The sequence below is a fragment of the Nycticebus coucang genome, chromosome 8 (assembly GCF_027406575.1).
Source record: "Nycticebus coucang isolate mNycCou1 chromosome 8, mNycCou1.pri, whole genome shotgun sequence".
NCBI lineage: Eukaryota > Metazoa > Chordata > Mammalia > Primates > Lorisidae > Nycticebus > Nycticebus coucang.
Window position 1 is genome coordinate 10603984 of NC_069787.1, and position 23449 is coordinate 10627432.

The window sequence follows — 23449 nt, forward strand, 5'->3', positions numbered from 1 at the left end:
TAGAGGCACGCAGATGTTTTCTTTTCCAGGGAAAATATCTAAAGCTGAGAATGAAGGCAGGAGCGGGAGGGTAGCAGGGGGCAGGTACAACAAGAAGGTGCCTGAGGCTGGGATCCCAATGTCTTTGCTGACATTAAACAATGCAGGAATTCTTGAACTTGGCTAGGCATAGGAGGGATCGCCTGGGGTGGTGGTTAAAATGCAGATTCTTGGGTTCCTACCTCAGAAATTCCCATTTGGGAGAACCATGGGAGAGCCAAGAAATCTGCATTTTTAGCCAGAGCCCCAGATATTTCTGATGCAAGCGGCCAGCGGGTGGTAATTTCCAGAATCATTGAAAATATGTATATGAATAACATAGGCCTTACAAATAGGGGGCTTTTAATAAAGAATTAATGAAAAGGAGTTCCTTTCAACAGATGATACCTTAGGCATAATTAGATTTCACATTTCATAAAATAATTAAGACCAGTTGTTTTCTGTTCCTAGAAAAAGATGAATATTCTCTGGTTTTTAAAAAAGCAATTAAACATCCATGTATACTTTTCTTTCCAGGAGAAAGAGCAGAATGCGGTACCACCAGGTGAGAGCGGGAGAACCTTCTTTGCTTTCACCGGCTGCCCGGGGCGGGAGCGGGATGAGGCGTGGTGGGGCTGGGGTGGGGAGTGCGGATCCTGCCGAGAGCTAGAGAAGCCTGGAAGGCTGTTGTTTCCAGGGCTGGTGTGTGCAAGGAAAGCACAGTAGCTGCGGTGGCTGCTGGCTCGCTTAGTCCAGCTTGCGATGGCGAGGCCGCATCCCTCCGGCTGGCTGGGCAGGGGGAGGTAGGGTCGCTTTGGGAGCTGCTCTGGGGCAGGGGGCATCTTCCCTTTGCGCTGTCCATCAGGTGGGACAGTCATCTCTATTTCAGAGTGGCTGAAGGCAGCTAGGAGAGGCCAGAGGCCGGGGGGGTGGCCCCTGACCGCTCTCCCACCTGCTACGTGATTGCTTGAGCCAGGGTCAGGGGTGCCAAAGCTTTGGGTATGGCTGGGATTGCGCACAGCTGGACACACGCATGCGCACCTGCACACAGGCGCCCGTCCCGAGCACACCCTGGCTCTAACCTCACCAGCACTTGGATGGGCAGACAGAAAGTGACACAGGGGCAACTTCTGCAGCTTGTCCAACGTCACCCTTGACGCTTTTCCCTGAGCAGACCAGAGCCAGTGAACACTTAGCGTTAAGCAGCTGATAACTGAGGGGGCTCACTTTCCTCTCCTTGTATTCCCTAAGCAGCCCTATCACCGTCTACACTGTTTCCTAGAACCCATTCACTTCTGAGTTTCCTGCCCAACTGGAATTCAGTCCAGCACTTTCCTACCCTAAGGCAGTTGAGAGCTACTTTTTGACCTGAGGGCATTCTTTCCCTTCCCACAAATTCTTCCCAGGGGCTCAGATTCCTGGAAAGCTGTCACATTTGGCAAGAGAAAAGATGAACCCTCAACTCTCTCCTGTTTTGTGGGAAGGGAGTAGGCTGGGCAGAGGCTTGGAAAGCACTGGGGTTCTCAGTTTCCTGAGCCCAGGCTGAGGCCATGGAGATCTCTCCAGAAGTTCTGCCTATGCAGCTGCTCCTCTGGGCCCAGCACAATTTGGGAACATCAGGATGATTCCCGCCAGGCGAGGCACATGGGGCGGCAGATGTTCAGGGTCACTTTCGAAGAACTTTTTAGAAACAAACCCATTATAATTTTTTTTTTTCCTGGCAAGAAGATATTGTTATAGTCCCCAAACAACAGAAGCCATATTTTATACCAAATTCTGCTAATAGTGAAACAGATGGGGGATGAATTGAGCTGTCCCTCACTTCCTCCTATTTCTTAGAACTCACATAGAGAAGATGTTCCAGCAGATTGCAGAAGAGATCTGTAATCCTACCGTTGGCCAAGTCTCGGGGCCCTCCCTCAGGGGAAAGTGGAGGGGATTTGTTTTGTTTTTTTAATAAAGCCCAGGGAGGTGTTTCTTCCACACCCTCTTTGACCTAGGGCCTGGGAAATCCTAGCTGAGATTAGCAGACCTCCCACTTAGATACCCTGCACTATTTGCAGCCACACTGCCCTCAATTGCAGGCCTAGCCCTAGGCAGCACTGGGGCCCCTGGAAAAGGTCAAAGACAACTTTGTTAGTAGCTAAAAGTCTCCCTTTGCTGCAAAATAATTATTTAAGGTGTAGAATTTGTCACCAACCTGGAAGTGGTTTTAAAATTTGTCTTAAAGGCCTTGAGTGAAATGTCTGTGTACTGTGGCTCTTTCCGTATTTTCTATGCACCCCTGCACGTGGTCAGTGTCATTTTAGAATCATCCTCATGTTCCCAAATGGTGTCAGTCCCGTCAGCCGTCAGCCAAGTTGCTGTTGACCTTGTATACATGGACCAGTTTTGCACATGGGCTGCAGCGTGCTGTATGTTTCTCACACTTAAGAATCTTGTATTAGAATAGCCCAAATTCCTAATAATTCTGTAATATGGGTGGCAGACATGATAATACGCTTAAAAAGCCTATCGTTAAGGGCAAAGCAAGATGCAAATATAAAGTTTGTTTATTGTGATTCAGATGAACTGGCTTCCCAGGTCTCAACCCAGGTGGACAGGGCCTGAATGGGGGTGGAGACACGAGATCTTATACAAATAGATTCAGTGAGGTACACACCCATGCACAGCCTCTAAGAGCCTGACTGCCACTGAACAGTATTGCCACCGTTTTGAATGCTGACCTCCAGGTCTATTGAGTCATCTAAAGAAATTTTTAATCACATCCTTTTAGTCACAGGCTAATTTTGAGGCTAATGCCTGTGTTGCCAACACGTGTTAATTTTCATTGTGGTTGAAAGGCAGAAAGGGGACATTGGTCTCTGGTTTCTCTTTCTTCCTCTCTCTGGCTTTCTCTGTTCTGTTTTCCCTGCCTCTCTCTTTCTTTCCTTTTCGCTCTGCAACTGAGCAGCAGAAGAGATGGAAGGCTTAGGCTGCCCCACTTTCCTTGGCTGAGCTGTCCCCCTGCTCCCCACTTTGTGCCCCACCCAGCATTTCAGTAAGTCAATGTAGATTTGATATCGTGTAAAGTTGGGATAGCTATGTCTCCTTGTCAGTGCACAGAGCATCACACGAAGAAAGAAATCCTGATATGATTCAGTCTTTTACTTTCTGGATTGAGTAGGGAAAATGGGAAAACACATCCTATTTTCCTTTTATTCCTTTGTAAAATTTAAGAAAAAACAAAAACACTTAGATGTATTCTACAGCACTCCTCCAGTTGGGCACTCTAGTTTTTATTTTTTTTAATATTGGGTGTCTAACACCTACATTAAAGAGACTCTACTCTTACTGGCCATGGGAATTTAATAGATCCTTTAATGTCACTGGTAGATGTTCTATGATAAAAGTCACTTTCTCAGTTTCACACTCAACACTGGAGACCCTAGTAGGAAGAGCTGAATTCTACCTCCAGCCTCAGTCCCATCTTCTTATGAACTTGGGCAAGTTTCTTCATCTCTCCTAGGCTTATTTGCCTTCTATGTAAAATGGGTTTAATAATTGTTGCCTGCCTCACGGGGTCGTTGCAGATTATCATGCAACGAGAAATAAGGAAACGATCTGGGAAGATTCAAAAGCAAAAACCCAAAACACTGTGCAAACAAAGTGACGGTGCCGCTATCCCCAAGTTATTTCTACTACCCAAACTTAAAGCCTATGGCCTTATGTCACATTTTTGGCACTCTCTTTTGCCTTTGGAGATTTAAAAGCATGTCTAGTGTAAGAAATCCCAACCCCACTTAGACACATCCTCAAAAAATAAGTAATTTTTAAGAAAGAAATGACATGGACTTAGCTAACCAAATTGACATAGAACCAAGATGGGCTTGAAATAATCATGCCTGTTGTTTCTTTTCCAAATTTTGATCTGTGCTGTTATTTTGGTTCCATTGTTTGGGTGGCATGATATTTGGATTCAACTGTGTCTTGGCCCATGCATGTCCTGGAGCTAAGCAGCATTTGCTCAATACTCAAAGGCCTTGGAAAAGTTGGTTAGCGTTCCCTAGGGAGCTGGGCTGCTGTCCACACACGCCCAGTACACAGAGGCAGTGTGGACCTCCTTTATCTTGATTGCCTGCACAGTCCAGAGGTATTCCTGCCCATTCACAAAAGTCTGTTAAGACTTTGGGGGGACCAGGTCTTCGCTTGTGACATATGAACATTATCTGTGCCTGGCAGGGCCCTCCATTGTTGCTTCCCAAATTTGGAACTGAGCCATTTGAAAATAAACTCCCTCTCTTGGTTAGGGGCCTTCTTCCTAATCTCAAAAAACCCCTTGTCCCCGAAGGCTGGCAGCATTGAGTTAGGCCACCTTGGGTGGCGAAATGAGCAAATAAGCCAACACAGGTATATGCATGGTGAGCTATTCCGGAAAGAGGTCCAGTGTTTGTGCTGTTTCACTGTTCCTGGTGAACTGTGGTGTGGTTTTCCCTCCCTGTGGCCAAGAGGGGAGCATACTTTAGGAATTAAAATCCTAAAGTAAAGTAAGACACTTTCAACCTGACCCCAGGCAAGGGTTAATGGGGTTTATTTCCTTGGCTGGAAATAAAAAAGGCTCCCTGATTCTGGTCTGGTTGGAAGGGCCTGGAGTTGGAGCCCTGGGCTTGGGGCCCAGCTCTGGCCAGCTCTTCTTCAGAGAAGCCTTTAGTTTCTGCCTTTGTAAAATGGGGCCATAGGTACAGGGTAGAGGTGTTGATAAGTGTGATAATAGACTTGAAAGTGCTTTAATCGAAGGCGTACTTGACTAGAAAACAAGATCTTACCATCATCTGGGGTCACCTAGAGACCCCAAAGAAGCTGCAGCCTCCCTGGTGGCAACAGTTTCTTCACTTTCGAAATGAGAATAATAATTACCTGACTCTTGGACCAAAGAAACAAAGATGAGTCAAGTATATTTGAAATGCCAATAGGCATTAAGAAGATCAGTGTCCTGGTACATTGGGAGTTGAGACTTGGTGATAAATTGAAGCCAAAATAATGAAAATTAACCCTCCTGATCACTATTGAAAGTCTCTTGCTTTCCTGGGCTACAGATTACGTGTGTCTCCCCTGAGTCTCCCTCCATCTGGTCAGCTTTGCAGGATGACAGCCTCTGGAGTTTCAGTGGTTTCTTGGACACATTCTATCTCTTTCCCCTAAGATGTAGAATGCATTTATGTTATGTAAGAGCTGCTCCTGCTTGGCATTGTGGGTAAATTATTATAAGATCCCCTAAAACATCCACAGGCCTTCAGATGGAACATTGGAAACCAATGTGTTTGGGGGGGTGTCAGGGGCTTCTGTTTGCATTTTGTGTTCTCCTCCAGTCATGGGTTTTAAAAGCATCTTTCCCAGTTGTATGTTTATGTTGGTTGCTTTCTTGATTACCTTTGTTCCGTTTTCCCCTAGGCCCCCCTGTCTTCCCCCTAAACCACAGAAAATGAGGAGACCTAGGCCTCTCTCAGTGTATAGCCATAAACTCTTTAATGGCAGTATGGAAGCATTCATTAAGGTACTTCCTGGGGAGCTGCAGAGTCCGAGAATGCGTCCAATGTAATGGCAGCCTCTCTCCACCTTCCTCCCCACCAGCCCTGCCCTCCGCCAGGCCTTGGTGAGCTAGTTCCTCACAGCAGCCTGCTCTTACCTTCAGTGAGAACCTCTCCTCAGAGCTGCTTTGGCCTCTGACAGGTCACCCCTAAGTGCCCCTGTGAGTCTCAGCCCAAGGGGGCGGGGTCAGATCATGATGGAGCCTAGTGAAGTTCAAGTGGGGTTGAAATGGCAGACAGTGGTCTCAGCCAGCCATGCTGTACTACTTCAGAAACTGCAGTCCTAACCCCTGAGGGCAACTCGGAGGAACCCCGGTGCTTCATGTCACACCCACATCTCCCAAGGGGAAACTAATTAAAAGCAGCACAGAGAAAATCCCTGAGCGTAACAGTGTGTTTTTACACAAATGAACTTTTTTTAAAAATTTGAGTATATACTAGCAAAGGAAATGCATGCTATTTTTATGAGACAACATCTTCCACCTAGTTTTGCCACTGGTTAGGTGCTTTGGAAGAAGGGGGAAGAGTTGAGATAGTCCTTTTCGAATTCTGGGTTAACCCTTTTACACCTTAAACTACAAATGCAAGCACTTCAGCTAGTTGAGTTTCTTTCATGTAAAGAGTATCAGGGCAAGCCATCCCAGGGGTAAGGGGTCAGTGCAAATTAAGATGATAATGGAGTTGTAAAGGCCAGCAGGTGGGGAGATACCTGAAGACGGGGATTCTTGACATTATTGAGGGAACAGGGTGGGCAGGTCCCTGCCAGATACTTGCGAGCTCACCCCTATTCAGCAAAGACACAGGAAAGAAGAGGTGTATCAATCAGGAGAAAAGTAATGGGCTTTGCTGATAATGTGGGGGTCATGGAGGTTGCCCCTGCTCTGGCTCTCCACCCCTGGTCCTCAGGGGACAGCACAGGACAATGAGGGACCGGATATAGGGTGGCCTCAGACAGCAGAGTGGATAGGCAGGCTCATTCTGGGTGTCTGACTGTCCCTGCCTGTGGGCTGAGTTCTGAAAAAGTGGAAGACTAGAGTCTAAGGTGGGATTGTCCAGGGGCGGGGAATGCCAAGGGCTGTTTTATGAATAGTATACCTAAGAGGACAGCCTGTAAACAGGGGCCCTGCTGGGCGCATCAGGAGAGAGGAACTGCTTGGCCCAGACTGAGTGGTTCACCATCCACTGAGTCGTGGGAGAATGAGGCTGGATCAAAGGAGTCTTCCCTCTTCATTCTCCTCCCTCTCTCCTCCAAGACTTTCTTCTCCTTTCCTTCAGCCCCTGAAAGAGCCATGCTCCAGGGCTGAGAGGGGACCAGTTAGTCTCCCTGCCCTCAAGGAGTTTATAGTGGAGCTTGGGAGGTTTTAAACACAAAAGGCAGGAAGTGCAGGGTGATTCAGGATGAGCACCTGGTGAATTATCCCCACAAGAATAAATTCTGAGCACGAAGAGCCAGAAGCTCAAGCACAAGAGGCCTGCTCAGGGGTGTTGAAGGAAGGATAGGAATAAAGAGGAGAGACTAGGACAGCCGGACGGAAGGCTCAGAGACAGAGACACCCTCCCTGATTTGCTTAGGTCTTTGGGAGTGGGTGATCAGTCACCATATTTGGAAGGAATCAATTCTTATTTAATATTATAATAATAGCTGAAAATTATGGGTTCTGTTGAATTAAATATTCTCTGAATAGAGAGGTCCTACATATAATGCACGACTATAAAGTCATCAGACTTTGTTCCTTCTGATCAACACATCAGCACTTACACATGAGTGTTTGCCCTTTGACATACGTGGTCACCTTAGAAGCCACCTCCTTATTTTAAATATATCACCATTGCTGCAACTGCTTTGGTCAACCTTCTTTAGAGACCGTAGCATGGCCTTTACCAGGAGTGCCAAAACTTGGTTGTAGAATGGAACGCCTTGTCTTCAGAATAAAAAGCTCCACTTGAAGCTCTGCTTTGTAAACACTGTTGAAGGTAGAAAAGGACAAGAGGACTATGCTACAGTGGTGCTGATGGAATGGGTCTGAAAAGGGCCCCCAAGCAGGGCCCGCCCAGAGCACCTGAGCGGTGGCAATTGTTGGAATAAGTGCACAGCCTGCCATGGGGATGACTGGAGGAATAATACTCATTTGCCTGGGGAAACAAGGCATCTTTAAACAAGATCGCATGTCTTAATTGTCACACCGTATGCATCTGACATCCTGCCCACTATGACGTAGGTCGTCAACACTGCACACAGAACAGTTTTACTCTCAAGAATTATTAACTTTCAGGGAAAGTGAAGGCAGGAAAGTATATTCAACCCTACAATTATTGGGAACAGAGTTTAATTTTCTATTATAATTCACATGCTCTTGAAAGAACACTGAATTAGGAGCCTAGCTTTGAAAATCCACACCTGTGAAAAGTTTTTCAGTAAAATAGCATTGTGAAGATGCCACGATTTATGATGGTTTAGGGGACAATGGATAAATGATGTTGTCATTAGAGTTTATACTTTTTCTAGGATGCTACCTGAAAATCAACCCCATTAAATTCCCAGATTTTTTCCCCCCTCTCAGACAGAAGGAAACCCCATTTTTATAGAGTCAATTTTGTTAGAGTCAATTTTGAAGCCAAGGAGCTTCACTCCTGGGGCAGAGGCAGAGTCCCCAATCTTGTTTCTGTATTCGTTTGTGAGAAAGATTAAATGAGCTGATACTACCTATGCAAGATTGGACAATTAAGTTCATGAACTCATCCTAGAAAAAAATGCTATGTACCTCATTGTCTCACATCGCTAGGGTCACCTTCCTGGTACTCCCTTGGGAGGCATGCACCGATACCAGCACCTATTTCACCCTTCAAAGCAATTTTGGAACTCTTTTTCTGAAATGGCCATCAGAGCTGTCATTGTAAGAAGTCTGACAATTAAGTTCATGAACTCATCCTGGAAAAAGTGCTTTAAAGAAAGGGTGGACTAGGTGCTGGCATCAGTGTGTAGCTTCCCAAGGGGAGTACTTTGAGGGTAACCGTAGTAGCACTTTTTCTAGGATGAGGTCACAAACTTTATCGTCTGACCTCCTATGTTATGTGTCTAGAGCACTGGCTGGTACACAGTCAGCCTGTATAAGTATTACCTATCATTGTTCACATTAGTTTTAGGACATTGCTCTTAGAGCCCCATTTGATCAAACTGTTTGCTCAGTTGGAGGATCCAGGTGGGCTCAGCCAGCGTGCCAGTTAGCAGATAATGCCAGTCGTTGGGATGCTGGGAACTGGCCGGGTGACACAGGCTGGAAGACACACATCCTGAAGGAGCCTGGATGAGACATAGCACCCATCCCCCAGACTAACCGATGCACCCCGGAAGGAAAGAATAGAAGGAAAGAGTAGACGGGCCATGTCAGTAGCTTTTAGTGAACACCGAGGCTCTAGTCAAGACTACGGAGGTGTCTCACTCTCTTCTCTCCATCCTCTAGGCCTCTCCCAGCTTCTGTGTTCCCAGGGCAGTTGTCGGTGCCCGTGTGAGGGTCAGGAGGGCAGGAAGGGGAGCAGGGCCAAGCGGACACCCAGGAAGCGCTACCCAGGGCGTGTGGTAGAAATCAGGAGGGATCCTGTTGGACCCTGTGCACACAGCCCCTGAGAGACATGATCTTGGTAAAATTGAATCTTTAACCAAGAACGGGGTTTCTGGAGCTGACTTCCAGGCACAGTGTTCCAGCAGACTTACAGGAGGGGTTCTTTCCGTGTAGTGGGCTTACCTTCGTGGTCTTAGGCAAGCTTGTGTTAAGGAGCAAGGTATGGGGAGGGGGAGGAGGCCTTCAGCTCCTGCACTTCGGCGAGGACTGCAGGAGACCCCTCTGTCCACTGGAGTCTGGAGGGAGGCTAAGGCAGCCACATGGGAAGGCTGGCTGGGGCAACTTCCAGAAGTCCTGCAAGGCACTGCAGCTCAGGGGTGGCCCTCCCCACAGGGCAGGCTATTGGGCAGACTCCCCAGGACCTGTGCTGGCTGCCATTGCATTCCAGCGTTCCCGGACTCTGAAGGATCTGCTTACTCTAACTGATCTTATTCCTGCATAATCTTTTCTTTTTCTCCTGCTCTGCTGCCTGTTTATTTTTTGTTATCAGAGGAAGAAGAAATGCTCGAACCAGGAACCAGGTATTTACTAGAAAGGCCCATTAGCCCCATTCATCTGGAGGGAACCCATGTTTAGTACCAACTTCCAGGCCCCAGTCCACCTAGTCCTAGTCTGCTGCTGTTGTCCTCTCCCTGACAATAGTCAAGCAAAGAAAGAATCATAAGTGGGGTGTGACATGGTCAAGGAGGCATCTGAAGCCACACTGCCTCTCCAAGAGCGTAGTACATACCCCTTATGGGGAGGCTAGTAATTTAACTTGGTCCCTTTTTAAGAAAGTTTAAAAAACAATTTCTTTTAACGTTCTTTCAGTGACCTGGAATAACAGAGAGGTCAACCAATCATGGACTCCCAAAGAAAATTGCCCCTTGCCCAGCTATCTGTGGCTGCAGACCAGTCTAGGGAGATGGCATTGAAAGTGCACTCACACCCCAGGAGTTACATCTTACGCAGCCTTTTTTGGCCGCTAGATGGCCAGTGGCTGACATTAACTGCTTCTGGAGGTTTTCTTTGTGACATGTTTACTGTTAAACAAAGTATGCATCTGGGCATTTAGTTGCAAGATAATTAAAGAGTGTACCACCAGGTGCAGTATTAGGATGAGGACTTGAACCTGATTTTTTTTCCCTTGAGCACTGGGGGAATGCTGTTGAATTGAGGCAAAGTGGAGTGGGAGGCAGTGAACTCTGCAAGGCCAGACTCCCGCCCCCTCCACGCAGTGGGTTCCCTCACCCTTGCCCCAGGTATGCCTGTCCAGCTTCCTGAGCCCAGATTCCTTGCCAGCTGGGTAAGAAGACAGAGCATTTCTTTAAAACTATCATAGCTATGCCTTTTTCTGCACATAACTGAACATTTTCTATCATTAACTGTTTGTGGAGACTTTAGGATTAGCAGTTCCTTGCTTGTTTTCCTACTAATCTGATGGTACTAATATTCTGGCTTGAGTTTATAACCTATGTTTACAATGTCTGTTTCCTGTGGGGGTTGCCAAGCCCAATAAAGCTCACAAGTCTTTCTTTCTTAAGGATTCAGGACAAGCTATACCGCTTGTAGTCGAGAGCTGCATCCGATACATCAATTTATACGGTAAGCTCCATCTCAGGTCAGTTTGTTTTGCAATCTCTAGAATAGGAGCCAGGCTGTTCTGGTAGGAAATGAGATTCTAATTCATCCTGGAAGACTTCCCATCACTGCTCTACTCCCGAGGGGAAGATGCTCATGGAACAGCTGCTCTTCTGAGTGCTGTCTTCTGAGCTTTGTGTGTGTCTGGAGGATGGGGGTCGTGGTGAGGGGACCCAGGATCTAGGGAAACTGAGGACCAAGCACAGCAAGGGCATTGGCAGGAGAATTATTTTAGTTTTTTTCCCCTACTCCTATCCGACCCCAGAGCTCTGAGCTTTGAGCACTGAATGGCGTATCAGCCTATAAGCTCTATGAAGGAAATTTTGTATGGGATTTGTTAACCATGGTGTCACCAAAACACAGTAGATAACTTGTGCCTATCTGCTTACCCATTGCTCCAAAACTCTATTTATTGAGTGCATAACAGGTACAGATTTGGACAACAGGAATACAGGTGTGAATAAGACAGGTACGATGCCAGCCCTGGCTTGCTTACATTTCCAATACAAAGGACAAAGAACTAAAAAGGCAGAAAAATAAATATAATTCCAGGTAGTGATAATGTCATTATCTGAAATTAAAAGGGGGTAGAGAGTGGCTGTGGCAAGAGGGAACTGGTTTCGCTAAGGTGGTAAGATGAGACCTCTCCGAGGGGTGATACTTGAACAAAGTGACAAAAGCAGCCAGCCATGTAGTCCAAGTGGAGAGGTAAGTGGAAAGGCCTACTATGGGAGGGAAGGTCAGTGTGGCCCGGTGGTAAGGAGCCAGAGGGATGAAATCAGACTCAGATCGGAGAAATTCAATATTGTTCAACTAAAGAGATGAACAAAGGTTTATTGAGCACGTATTATGTACCAACCAAATTTTGACTAAAGCCTGCCCTTTAGGAGTGAACGCTTCCTAAATTATAAGGTGGAGAATTTTTTTTTTTTTTTTTTGAGACGGAGTCTCACTTTATCACCCTCAGTAGAGTGCCTGGGCGTCACAGCTCACAGCAACCTCCAACTCCTGGGCTTAGGCGATTCTGTTGCCTCAGCCTCCCGAGTGTCTGGGACTACAGGCACCTGCCACAGTGTCCGGCTATTTTTTGTTGCAGTTTGGTCAGGGCTGGGTTTGAACCCGCCACCCTTGGTATATGGGGCCAGCACCCTACCCACTGAGCCACAGGCGCCACCCAAGAATTGTTTTATATAGAAAAACAGGGAAAGGATCACATTCTCCCCCGTTAATTCCCATTTCAGATGAGGCAGGCCCTTTAATTCCTTTAATCCTATAGACTACTGTTACATAGTTACTGCTTGGAGAAACATGTTTAAAAAAAGGAGATTGTTTTTCTTCAATAATTTAACCTCTGCACTCTTATCTCCTTGATTCGCTCCACAGTCTAGCTTTCCTTAAAGGCAGGGTCTGTGTAGGGGGAGGAAATAGCATTGATATAAAATTCTAGCAGCCTTTTCCTTCAAGCCCAGACAGGAAATTATGGTCATATGAAGCAGATGTGTCTGAGTATTTTGGCCAGCTATATGTCACTGCAAAGGACATTTCTGGGCTTCTGTCAGGACATCTTCATTGGGAATGACTCTGTTATTTTAAAGGATGAGTAGGGAGAAATAAGCAATGAGGAGAGTCACTGATATTCACATTGATGAGCCCAAGGTCAAATGGCAATTACTATTTCTTTTGTTTGTTTACTTTTTAGGACTCCAGCAGCAGGGGATCTTCAGAGTGCCAGGATCTCAGGTGGAAGTCAATGACATCAAAAATTCCTTTGAGAGAGGTGTGTGCAAAGTGACTATCCCAAGCTTGGGGCCAGGGGAAACCAAGGCGGGTGTTAACACAAGTCTTAGAACTAGTGGTGTGCAGGACTGGCTTGCACCAGTTTGCAAGAGTTGATTGTGCACATCTTTTCCCAGCGTGGCAGTCAGTGACTTTGCCCTGGTAGCTTGAAAGCTATGGCTGGGGTGTTTACACCACTGATATTGGCACACAGTGATCTTTTTATTTCCTGCAGAGCTGTTAAGTAGATTCCTCCTCCACCTCTCCCTCCCCTTCCTCCCTCTCCTACTACCACTGCTCGTGAGTGAGTTTCTCCAGTGGACTGTGCAGTGGTTGCAGGGAAGGAGGACCTTTTAAAGATTCTGGAATATTTATGAGTCTGTAAAGGACACTGCATTTCAGAAAAGTTGGAAGAACATGGACAACACTGAGTGGCTTTTCCAACACCCTAAGTCTTAATTTTCTATGTAATGTTTTTTGCAAGCTACACATTGGGAGGAAGAGATCATTCACTCCCTGTATCCAGAGAGGTGATCTAGTCCTCACTTGGATTAAATGAGATAGCTGGGTGTGGTAGCTCACACCTGTAACCCTAGCACTCTGGGAGGCCAAGGAGGTGGATTGCTTGAGCTCAAGAGTTGGAGACCAGCCTGAGCAAGAGCAAGACCCTGTCTCTACTAAAAATAGAAAAACTAGCTGGGTGCTGTGGCAGGCATCTGTAGTCCCAGCTATCTGGGAGGCTGAGACAAGCAGATCACCTGAGCTCAAGAGTTTGAGGTTGCTGTGAGCTATGGACCTCTACCTCGGGTGACTGAGTGAGACTCTGTCTCGAACAAACAACAACAACAACAACAAAAAAAAAACCCCCAAAGGGCGGCACCTGTGGCTCAAAGGGGTAGGGCGCCGGTCCCATATGCCAGAGGTGGCGGGTTCAAACCCAGCCCTGGCCAAAAGAAAAAAAAAAAAAAAAACCCACGAAAAATAAAATAAAATAAAATAAAATAATGGCTTCCCATAATTATTGTTTAAAAAAAAAAAAAAACCCCAAAATACAAATGAGATAGACCACCAGAACAGGACACATGTGATATATTTGATATAACCTGTCTTGGCCTTAGACTCCCTGATGGAAACAGAGGCTGGTGACAGTGTCCATGCAAAGCAAAGACTCACCATATCAGAAAAACTTGATTCTCCTTACACTTCTGCCTTTGAATACCCAGTGCTTATCTTACCGTTACACTGGAACTGAAAATCTATGCATTTTCATTCAAGGAAATATTTTCAAACATCATGCTCCCTGAGTCCAGAATAAAGCCTAGTGTTACCAAGTCCACTTCCTCATCCTAGGGTAGGAAAGAAGAGTTTGTATATAGGTATCCCAAATAATATCTCTGCCTGCAGTTTTCCTGTATTTTGGAAAGCTTACATCTCCATAGCCTAACCCCTTTCAACTCTGATTCACTACCTTATTCTGTTAGTGACTCTGGTACTGAGTTGGTTTGCAGACCCCAATCCCAGACTTGTTTGCTAGAAGTATAACCCATCCCAATGAGTAAGAAGACACCATTCTCTGATAGCCTGGAGAGGTGGATGGTTTACCTCTGTTGGCTGTGTTCTGAGCAGGTGTCTGTCTGGGGTTCCACCCATAGAATTACTCCCCTCTTCTAAAGGAGTTATCTCCTGAGCAAACTCTCTGCCTCCTGGTCTTCTCAATCCCCCTCCTTAGGTTCTGCTCCATAGTGGAGGAAGCATTCTGCAGCCCTAGGCAGTTACTGCCATGGCCCCTAGGCACAGACCCTCTGTGGCCCTAGGCATGCTGGGCTTGGAACCAGAGGTAGACAGCTAGATCTGGCTGCAAGTGGTACTCAGTGACCCTCTGGGTCTAGGGTCCAGGGGAGCTTCTTTTCTGGAGTCCACCCCAGGATCTTGCGTGCTTAGAACCAGAGAGCCCCAGAATCCCCTTGCTCCAATACTCAGGCATTTATTCATTCACTGAACAAGTAAGTGCTGAATCCTTCACTGTACAAGGTCATGGACTAGCACCTAGAAATATAACAAGAACAAAACACAGTCACTCTGGCTTGGGGAGCCAGCCTAGAAAGCGGATAGTATGGTCAGTGCAGTGATAGAGCAGGCCCTGGGCAGCCCAGTTCAGATGGAGCACAGCCAAGGGAGGCTTCTTTGGGGGGAAGTTCCTCAGCTGAGGCTGCGGAGTGAGGGCCAGAGGACACAAGAGCAAGGAAAGGGCATTCCAGGCTAAAGGAACAGCATGTGCAAAGACAGGAAAGCAAGAGGTATCATCCATTAGTATCCCTTATGCACGGGTCGTACATCACTGCTCTAAGCCCTTCTTGACATCACTGGATGGCCCAATCCAGAATTTTCTTTCTTTCTTTTCCCCAACTTCTTAGCACCCCTGCTATCCTGTGTTCACTGTGAATGAACAGAAGTGTACACAGAAGCATTTGCTGTTGCCGTCCTCCTCATTAGAGTCCCTTGTCACTCTGCTTTGCCTCTCATGGGCGAACTCACTGCACGGTGCCTTCAGCCCTGCGGGCACCTTGCCCTGGCATTTCCCTGCTTCCCCATATTCTGTAGGTAACCTCGTTGTAACAGGCAGCCTGTCCCTTCCCCACCCCAGCAGCACCGCTTCCTTCTTGAATGTGATTTTCTAAGGTCAGCACCTCCTGTCACTTGCTTGGGTGCTTTGCGGGGGTGATGTGCAGTGTAAAAGAATTCTCTGCTCCTAACAAGCCTTGGATTGCCTCAGGCAGAGCCCAGCTGGACACAGATCACCTGACCCACATCTCAGCTGCAAAAAATATTTTCTCCTTTTTCTTTGCCTCCAGTCTGCAGTTGGCCACACGCCTTCTCCTCATCATTTCAAAATGAATCTCATTCTCTCGCCAGGCTTGTCTGCCTGCCCCATCTGCGCCCACAAGGAGGCATGTTTTCTTCTAAAAGAATAGTTCCTGGTATGTCTCTTTTAGAAAAAACAAAACCATTCTTGGCTTTTCTGGGCTGGCCAGCGCCACATTTCTCACTTACTCTTTCCTGTTCCGTGTGACATTCACAGAAGCACATGCCCCGGGTTTGGCTTCTGACCCTCAGAGAGGCCTCTGCCCATCTCTCCTCAAGCTAGAATCTTCCTTTTTCGTGACTCACCCGCTGGCTATGTTTCCCCACATTTCCTTGGTGACCAGGTAGCCTGAGCCTGGGCACAGCTCAGGATCTCGCTTCTCACCCACTCTTCCCATCCCACGTGGTCTAACTTGTGAGACTGAATTTTCTCTCCAGATCAGTATATTATGCATTTTTTTTTCTTTCTTCCTTTTATTTTTTGAAATTTAAATCCCCTAAAAAAATTTAAATCCCCTAATCCTTGCAGGGTGCCTCACCCTTTGCCACTTGTTCGAAGAGATTTGGGTCTTGTGTTTTCTTGGCCCTGTTTTTCCTCTCTCCAGGGCACATGTGCTTTCTCTATTCCTTGCACAGGGCTGTTAAAAGGAGCACAGTTTTCTTTTCCCTAAGCTGTTGAAAATGGATAACATGTTGGAAATCCACTCCTGGCTTACTCCTCCTAAGTATGTTTTCTTCTTCTTCTGACGCTAGTCAACCAGTGTTTTGTTTGGAATTCTTTTGTTGTTTTAATCAGTCAGTCCTAAACTCACTGCTCAAGTTTTGAGTTCTTCTTGTAGTCTTCTGGCAAGATGAAGGAGCAAAGAAAAATCAGGAAAAGGCAGGAATCAGCAGCTCTGCCATGGAAAAAGTTGTGGTTTTCTCTTGTCTCCCAGGCCATCTCTGTTCCTCCAACAGACCTCTCTGCTGTTGCCCCACTGTACGCACAGATAAGTAAGGGGGTGGCTGGGAAGGAAGGCCATACACCTCTCACCGTGTGCATGTTAAGACAGGGTTTGGGTTTAGGGATGAAGCCAGCCGTGTAGGGTCTGACTCATCCTACACTCTGGGCCTAACCCTTCTGAGGAGATCTGCCTCCTGCCTCAAGAACAGGAAATGCTGGGTGGGAATGTCACATTGAGGGACTGGACAGGACCTGTGGCCATAGGACTACCCCCGTGAGAGAGACCGCCTGCAAGTCCCCAGCAGCACTGTGTTCAGTCTCTGCCGGGGGGAGAGCCACCACCTTTGGCAGTGCCCAGGTGACCTCGGTAAGAGTTCCGCCTCCTGCAGGACATGAGCTAGCGAAGCGTGAGCATGCGTTCCTCGGACTTGGCTGGAATTTTACCTCTTATTCTCCATCTGGAAAAAGCCATCATTCACACAGACTATCTTGTTCACATAGAGCTCTGGAATTCCATTCATTCCTGGACCCCAGATTGACTAGCCTTGTAGGAAGCCAAAGGCCTGGGCTAATGGAAAGGAATGTTTGGGCGGCTTCAGTTATGGACTGAGCGCCTTGCAGGAGGAAGGCAAGAAGTAGTGGTGTGTGTACGCGTACCGCACATGCGTAAAGTCGGTGTGTTAATCATGCTTAGCTATGGGAGCCCATGGTAGACGATATGGAGGGCAAAGTCCGTGTTTTTTTGAATCATGAGACCACAAGAATGATGTGTAGTGATAATAGGGAAACAACTTAATATAGTTCGAGGTTTTTGTTTGTTTGTTCGTTTGGAGACAGAGTCTCACCATGTTGCCCAGAGTGCAGAGGCCTCAGCAGAGGCAGCACAGTAACCTCAAACTCCTGAGCTCAAGCGATCCTCCCAAACTCAGCCTCCCAGAGTGTTAGGGTTACAGGTGTGCACCACCGCACCTGCCCAGGTCAGGTTTCTCATTCCTTAGGCTGCTCCAGGGACGGAGAGGGAAGCTGAGGAGGTAGGGCTTAGACTGTGCCTCCCCACCCCCCAAATTCAACTAAGACAGCTTTGTTCTGTAAGTTGGGATTCCATAGGAACATTTCCTGAGAAAGAAAACAGGTTGGGATTCTATAAAGGAAGACAGGAGGAAGGAAAGTAGATAGATACAAATGAACATACATACATGTTACACGGGCAGACATGTACGCTGACAAGCAGACAGATTTGAAAATCATAGGTTAGAAAAAAAAGAACATCTCGAAGTCCTTACAAGATCTGGGAGCTGCCAGTATCTGTGTCAGACTGTGCGAGGGTGGGCACGTCCATTGCTTCATCTACTGGGGCCTCAGCTCTCCCACAGGGGAGAACAGCGGTGTTGGACCCGCATCTCCCTTGGTGGTAGGCAGTGCTGTTGTGAGGATTCAGAGATCAGTGTGCACAGGTGCTTCTCACTTGAGGAGTAGTGTGCGGGGACAGACAATTGTTTTTATGTTTCTCCTCTCTGGGGGAAGCATTCTCACCTCCTCTGCTAGGGACCGCTGAGAGACTGACCTATGGAACACCAGTGTCTGGGCGGCCACACGTGGTTGTTCAGACTAGCACGGCACAAAGCTGGCCAGCCGAGAGGGCAGGCAGGAGCTGAACTCGGGCTGCTGCTCTGTAAGCTGCAGACCCTGGTACAGCAAGGACGGGGGACCTGTCTCTAATTAGTACCGAAGCATGTTGGGGCTGGCAGAGGCCCAGCTTCACCTCCTGCAGCGGCACAGTAGAGATCCAGGTGTGAATTTCCATTTCTGCTCTTCACCACTTACCAGTCTTCGAAGTGCTCTGGGCTGTTCGGGAGGAAGAGAAGCCGGTTGTGCTGACATCTCTCTGCACCTCTGGAGGGCCACAGGTTGCTCCCCACCACCTTTCACCTTCTCCACGGACCTTCCCACTGGTGAACCAGCTGAGCAGCTCCTGACTGAGCGTTACTCCCCGGGGATACCAGTTTTTCATGTCCAACTGGCAAAAATTCCAAAGATTGACAATATGCCATGCGAAAGACCATGGAAAACAACATCCTTGAGATGATGTTGCTAGTAGAGTAGCAAATGGTCCAGCCCCAGTGGAGAAAAATCTGATAAAACCATGTATGTATCTACCCTGTGACCCAGCAGTCCCACCTCTAGGAACTTACCACGGAGATGCTCCCCCACAAATACAAAACCACAAGAATATTCATTCACTGTGGCAATATTTATAATAGCAAAATATTAGAAGGAAGTCAAATGTTGATCCTTGAGATTGGCAGAATAGATAATGGTCTACCCATGAAGTAGACAAAGTACTTTGCAGCCACTAAAAATAAAACAGAGAGGGGGCGGCGCCTGTGGCTCAAAGGAGCAGGGCGCCAGCGCCATATGCCGGAGGTGGTGGGTTCAGACCCAGCCCCGCCCCCAAACTGCAAAACAAACAAACAACAACAACAACAAAAACAACAGGAAGATCTTTAGGAAGTAATGTGAAGGGATTTTTAGGATTTACTGTTAAGTGAAAAAACAAGTTTATGAGGCATACTACGTTTCAAGAAATAAGGAGAATTTTAAAAATATATATTTACTTATTTTTTCAGAAAGGACAAGCCAGAAACTAATGAAAATGGTTAAATGCAAAGTGTGGCGGGAGAAGGATAAGAGGTAGAACTTCTCAGGGGGCCCCTTTTGATCTGGCTTTGACTTTTGCACTCTGTTAAGGCTTTATATATTCAAAACTATGAATTTTTTAAATGATTAAAAAAAACCAATCCCTATAATTAAATACAGATGAAAATAAGCTGGCTATAAAATTCATAACCGCAGGGAGTGAGGCACTGTACAAGACAACTGGCCTGGACTCTTCAGAAAGAGCTAATAGTATAAAAAACAAACTAGCAGGGCGGTGCCTGAGGCTCAAAGGAGTAGGGCGCCAGCCCCATATGCCGGAGTTGGTGGGTTCAAGCCAAGCCCTGGCCAAAAACACAGAAAACAAAAAAAACAAAAACAAAAAAACCTAGCAAACAAAAATTCTAGAGCATGTTTTACATTTAAAGTTCTCCAGTTGGCTGGTAGTGGTTTACACCTATAATTCTAGCATTCTGGGAGGCCCAGGTGGGTGGATTACTTGAGCTCAGGAGTTTGAGACCAGCCTGATCAAGAGCGAGACCTCATTTCTAAAAATAGCTGGGTGTTGTGGCAGGCGCCTATAGTCCCAGCTACTTGGGAGGCTGAGGTAAGAGGATCTCTTGAGCCCGAGAGTTTGAGGTTGCTGTGAGCTATGATGCCATAGCACTCTACCAAGGGTGACTGAATGAAACTGTCTCAAAAATAAAAATAAAAATAAATTTAAAAATAAAGGGCTTAAGAAACATAACCATGAAATGAATTATGTGAATATTAATTAAATGCTGGCTTTTGAAAAAATTCTATAAAAGATATCCAGCCTAGGGACAATTGGGGATGTCTGAATGGGAGCTGTATATGCCATGTTATTTTGGCACAATAGTTAATTTTCTTAGGTGTTATAATGTTATGATTATGTAGAAGAATATCCTTATTCTTAGGAGAAATGTGTTGAATATTTAGCAGTGATATGTGATGTCTAGAAAATACTCTCAAATTTTGAGCAATAATAAATATAAAAATAGAAAGAGCAGTGTGGCAAGATGAGTGTAAATGAAGGTGATGGGGATCTATTATTTTTTTCTTATAATTTTCTATGGATTTGAACATATGAAAATAAGAAATTGTAAGGAGATTTAAACTTGTGTGTGTGGGGGGGGGGTCACCTGTGACCAAGGCTTGTCCCTCCTGCCCTTCCTGTGGTCCAGGCTGGGTTCAGCTCATCTCTCCTGCACATTCTCTGCTTCCTTATCAAGCCAAACCCTGTCTCTTGTTTCTACTCAGGTGAGGACCCCCTGGTGGATGATCAAAATGAGCGTGATATCAATTCAGTTGCTGGCGTTTTAAAACTGTATTTCCGAGGACTGGAAAACCCACTCTTTCCTAAGGAAAGGTTTCAAGATTTGATATCTACTATTAGTAAGTATTTCCCAGGAGGAACAATCAATTCCTTGACAAATCTTTATTGAAATTTGCCTACAGGATAGGACGCAGGTCTAGCCTGGCCAGGGGCTCTCAGCTGTTTCTGGTTGGCACGAGTGGCCTGACTGCCTTCCAGGGTCCTGCACACCAGCCCTGCAGCTAGAAAGTCTGTGTTCAGGCTCATCTGACCTATTTCCTTCAGTTATACTTTCATGACCTTTTGTGCATCTGTAAAGGCAAAACAGAGAAACTCACAACCTAATAAATAGCACTCTTCCCTTCAAAAAAAAAAAAAAAAAGAAATTAGCCTGCAGGCTCATCTCATTGCCAGACATAGAGGAGAGACATTATAAAAGGGGAAGCATGGCCTATGTCCTTATAGAACTTAAAACCCAGCTGTGGAAATAACAAGATGGTTGATAATGAAAAGGCTAAGGGCATGGCACATCCTTGGAGTATAGAAGGGGCTCAGAGGAGAAGAAGGCGAGGAAGACTTGGTTTTGTAGATCAGAGCCGAGATATGTACATACATAGTTGTAGAAGCAGAATGGGGTCACAGGTGAGTAGGACCAGCAGGGGGGTGACCTAGCCTGTGCCAGGCCATGGAGGAGGCTGGCAGTGTAAAATGCAGCAAGTAGAGGGTCTTTGAAGGATTCCAGAGTTTTTCTGCTTGGGTAATACAGTCATGGAAGGTTTGGGGGTCAGGTCAGCAATGTGACAAACAAGGGAAATGGTGACAATAAGCTGAGTGGAGGCCTCCTCTGGCATCGCTAGCCGTGGGAGCCCTCTTTGACTTTGCATAAAGTCAGCAGGAGCCCGGCCCAGGGGCTGACATCATGGCACTTTGACTGCGAGGTGCTCAAATGCAAGGCAGTCTTTGTGAGTATTCTTTTAAAATAAAGTTTTAATTTTAGAATGTTAGAATTTTAGTAATTGAGAATAAACTTTCGATTTTTTTTTTTTTTTTTGAGACAGAGCCTCGAGCTGTTGCCTTGGGTAAAGTGCCATGGTGTCACAGCTCACAGCTCACAGCAACCTCAAACTCTTGGGCTTAAGCAATTTTCTTGCCTCAGCCTCCCAAGTAGCTGGGACTACAGGCTCCTGCCACAACGCCTGGCTATTTTTTTGTTGTTGCAGTTGTCATTGTTGTTTTAGCTGGCCCGGACTGGGTTTGAACCCACCAGCCTTGGAGTATGTGGCTGGCACTCTACCCACTGACCTACGGGTGCTGCCCCTCAGTTTTTTTTATTTTTTATTTACAGAAAAGTTGCCACACAGTTTCACTAGGGGTGCTCTTACAATACTCTGAAAGAACAATATCCCAAGAGTGGTGAGAGAAGAGGGAAGCTTGAATCTTACTTTCTTTTGTAAAAGACTCCCTTTGCTCTCTGGCCTTTACACTACTTCTGTTCATATTTCTGGACTGACTTTAAGCTCTAAATTATGTCTTATAAATTCTAGGCCACAAAGGTTTCACCCTGACAGAGCCTGAATCACTTGCTCAGCCAATGTTTCCAGAACCCCCAATAATCTAATAATTCCTGTGCAAGGCCCTGAGATTTCAGGTCTAGAATTGACCTGAAAATAGAGGTCAGAAACAAGATCCCAAGCATCTTCCTGATTCTTTGGCCAATACGTAGCTTGAGAAATGTTTTTTTATTCTACATTCTTTTCATGAGCAACTACTGTGAGCCAGGCCAGTGCTGCAGTTGGTGTTTATAAAAGGTTTAATAAAACATGTCCCTGCTGTGTTTGTCAGGACACACAGGTTGTAGGGACAGAATCTCAAACTGGTTTAATTCACAAAAGGGAACACCTTGGTTCAGGTACCTGAAAATTGAGGCCCAGCTGGATGCAGACCCTCACATGGCATCAGCAGGCATCTGCCCCCCTTCTGTCTCTGTGCTAGCTTCCTTTCTGGGGCGCCCCAGCTGCCCCCGGCTTCCCACAACTCAGGTTTAAGAGGGCGCCTTCCTCTGGGTTTCTCTCACACCCGTGTCTCTAGGGTCAACTCTGATTGGTTCTGAGTAGGCCACACCCGGCTCCTCCTGTGATGCTCTGATTGGCCAGGCCAGATTTACATATGATTTACCACCTCCATCCCACCAACTGAGGGAAGAGCTGACTCCCTAGATCCACCTGGACTGGTATGGGAGGACTGGTATGGGAGAAGCAGATGTTTGCTTCTAGCTGTCTGAGGATGAAAGGCACCCTGAAAATTCCCTTTATGTTTCAGAACTGGAGAACCCAGCTGAGAGGGTGCACCAGATCCAACAAATCCTCATCACCCTTCCCCGCGTGGTCATCGTGGTCATGAGATACCTCTTCGCTTTCCTCAATCAGTGAGTGCCTGGCCAAAGGCCCCCCTTTTTTCTGTATACTCATTGAGTAGAGTGGACAAAGGGCCCCCTTTTGACCTGGCTCTGGCCTCCTTTGGGAGGGCATGTCCTGAGGCTTTTCCAGGTGCTGTTTTTAAAGAAGAATGTGGAAGCCTTCTGGATTTGAGTAGAGTCCCCCCAAAGAAAGAAACACAGGGGGAGGATTTGCCTTTCCCAGATGACTTGTGGGTACCTCCTCTCTCCTAGCCTCTCTCAGTATAGTGACGAGAACATGATGGATCCCTACAACCTGGCCATCTGCTTCGGGCCCACTCTCATGCACATCCCTGATGGGCAGGACCCTGTGTCCTGCCAGGCGCACGTCAATGAAGTCATCAAAACCATCATCATCCATCATGAAGCCATCTTCCCCAGCCCCCGGGAGCTAGAGGGACCTGTGTATGAAAAGTGCATGGCTGGAGGGGAAGAATATTGGTAAGATGCCATTCCTTTTACTCTAATTCTTGTCATCGTCGTTGTGGCGCCTGCTGTACGGGAGCAGTAAGAAGCCCCTCTGTTTTCTCACCGCTTAACAGTCTGTGCTTCCATGTGCATTTTCTCATTTGAGCTTTGCAGCAGCCTTCCATGAGA

The 23449-nt window shown here is 46.7% G+C and overlaps 1 protein-coding gene across 6 annotated transcripts in view; it reads left to right on the forward strand.

Moving 5' to 3' along the window:
• The window catches only part of SRGAP3 (SLIT-ROBO Rho GTPase activating protein 3), a 261624-nt gene that overhangs the window by 203871 nt on the left and 34304 nt on the right, over nt 1–23449 (forward strand). For 3 of the 6 annotated variants that reach the window (XM_053599336.1, XM_053599341.1, XM_053599340.1), the window contains exons 11-18: nt 556–583; nt 2972–3058; nt 9696–9726; nt 10729–10789; nt 12525–12602; nt 20343–20477; nt 22717–22822; nt 23066–23293. In XM_053599336.1, coding sequence (XP_053455311.1) covers nt 556–583; nt 2972–3058; nt 9696–9726; nt 10729–10789; nt 12525–12602; nt 20343–20477; nt 22717–22822; nt 23066–23293 — 754 coding nt within the window. Of the gene's footprint in view, nt 1–555; nt 584–2971; nt 3059–5448; nt 5552–9695; nt 9727–10728; nt 10790–12524; nt 12603–20342; nt 20478–22716; nt 22823–23065; nt 23294–23449 lie in introns of those variants that run through there. The other 3 variants (XM_053599337.1, XM_053599339.1, XR_008381621.1) reach the window with 3 other exon arrangements.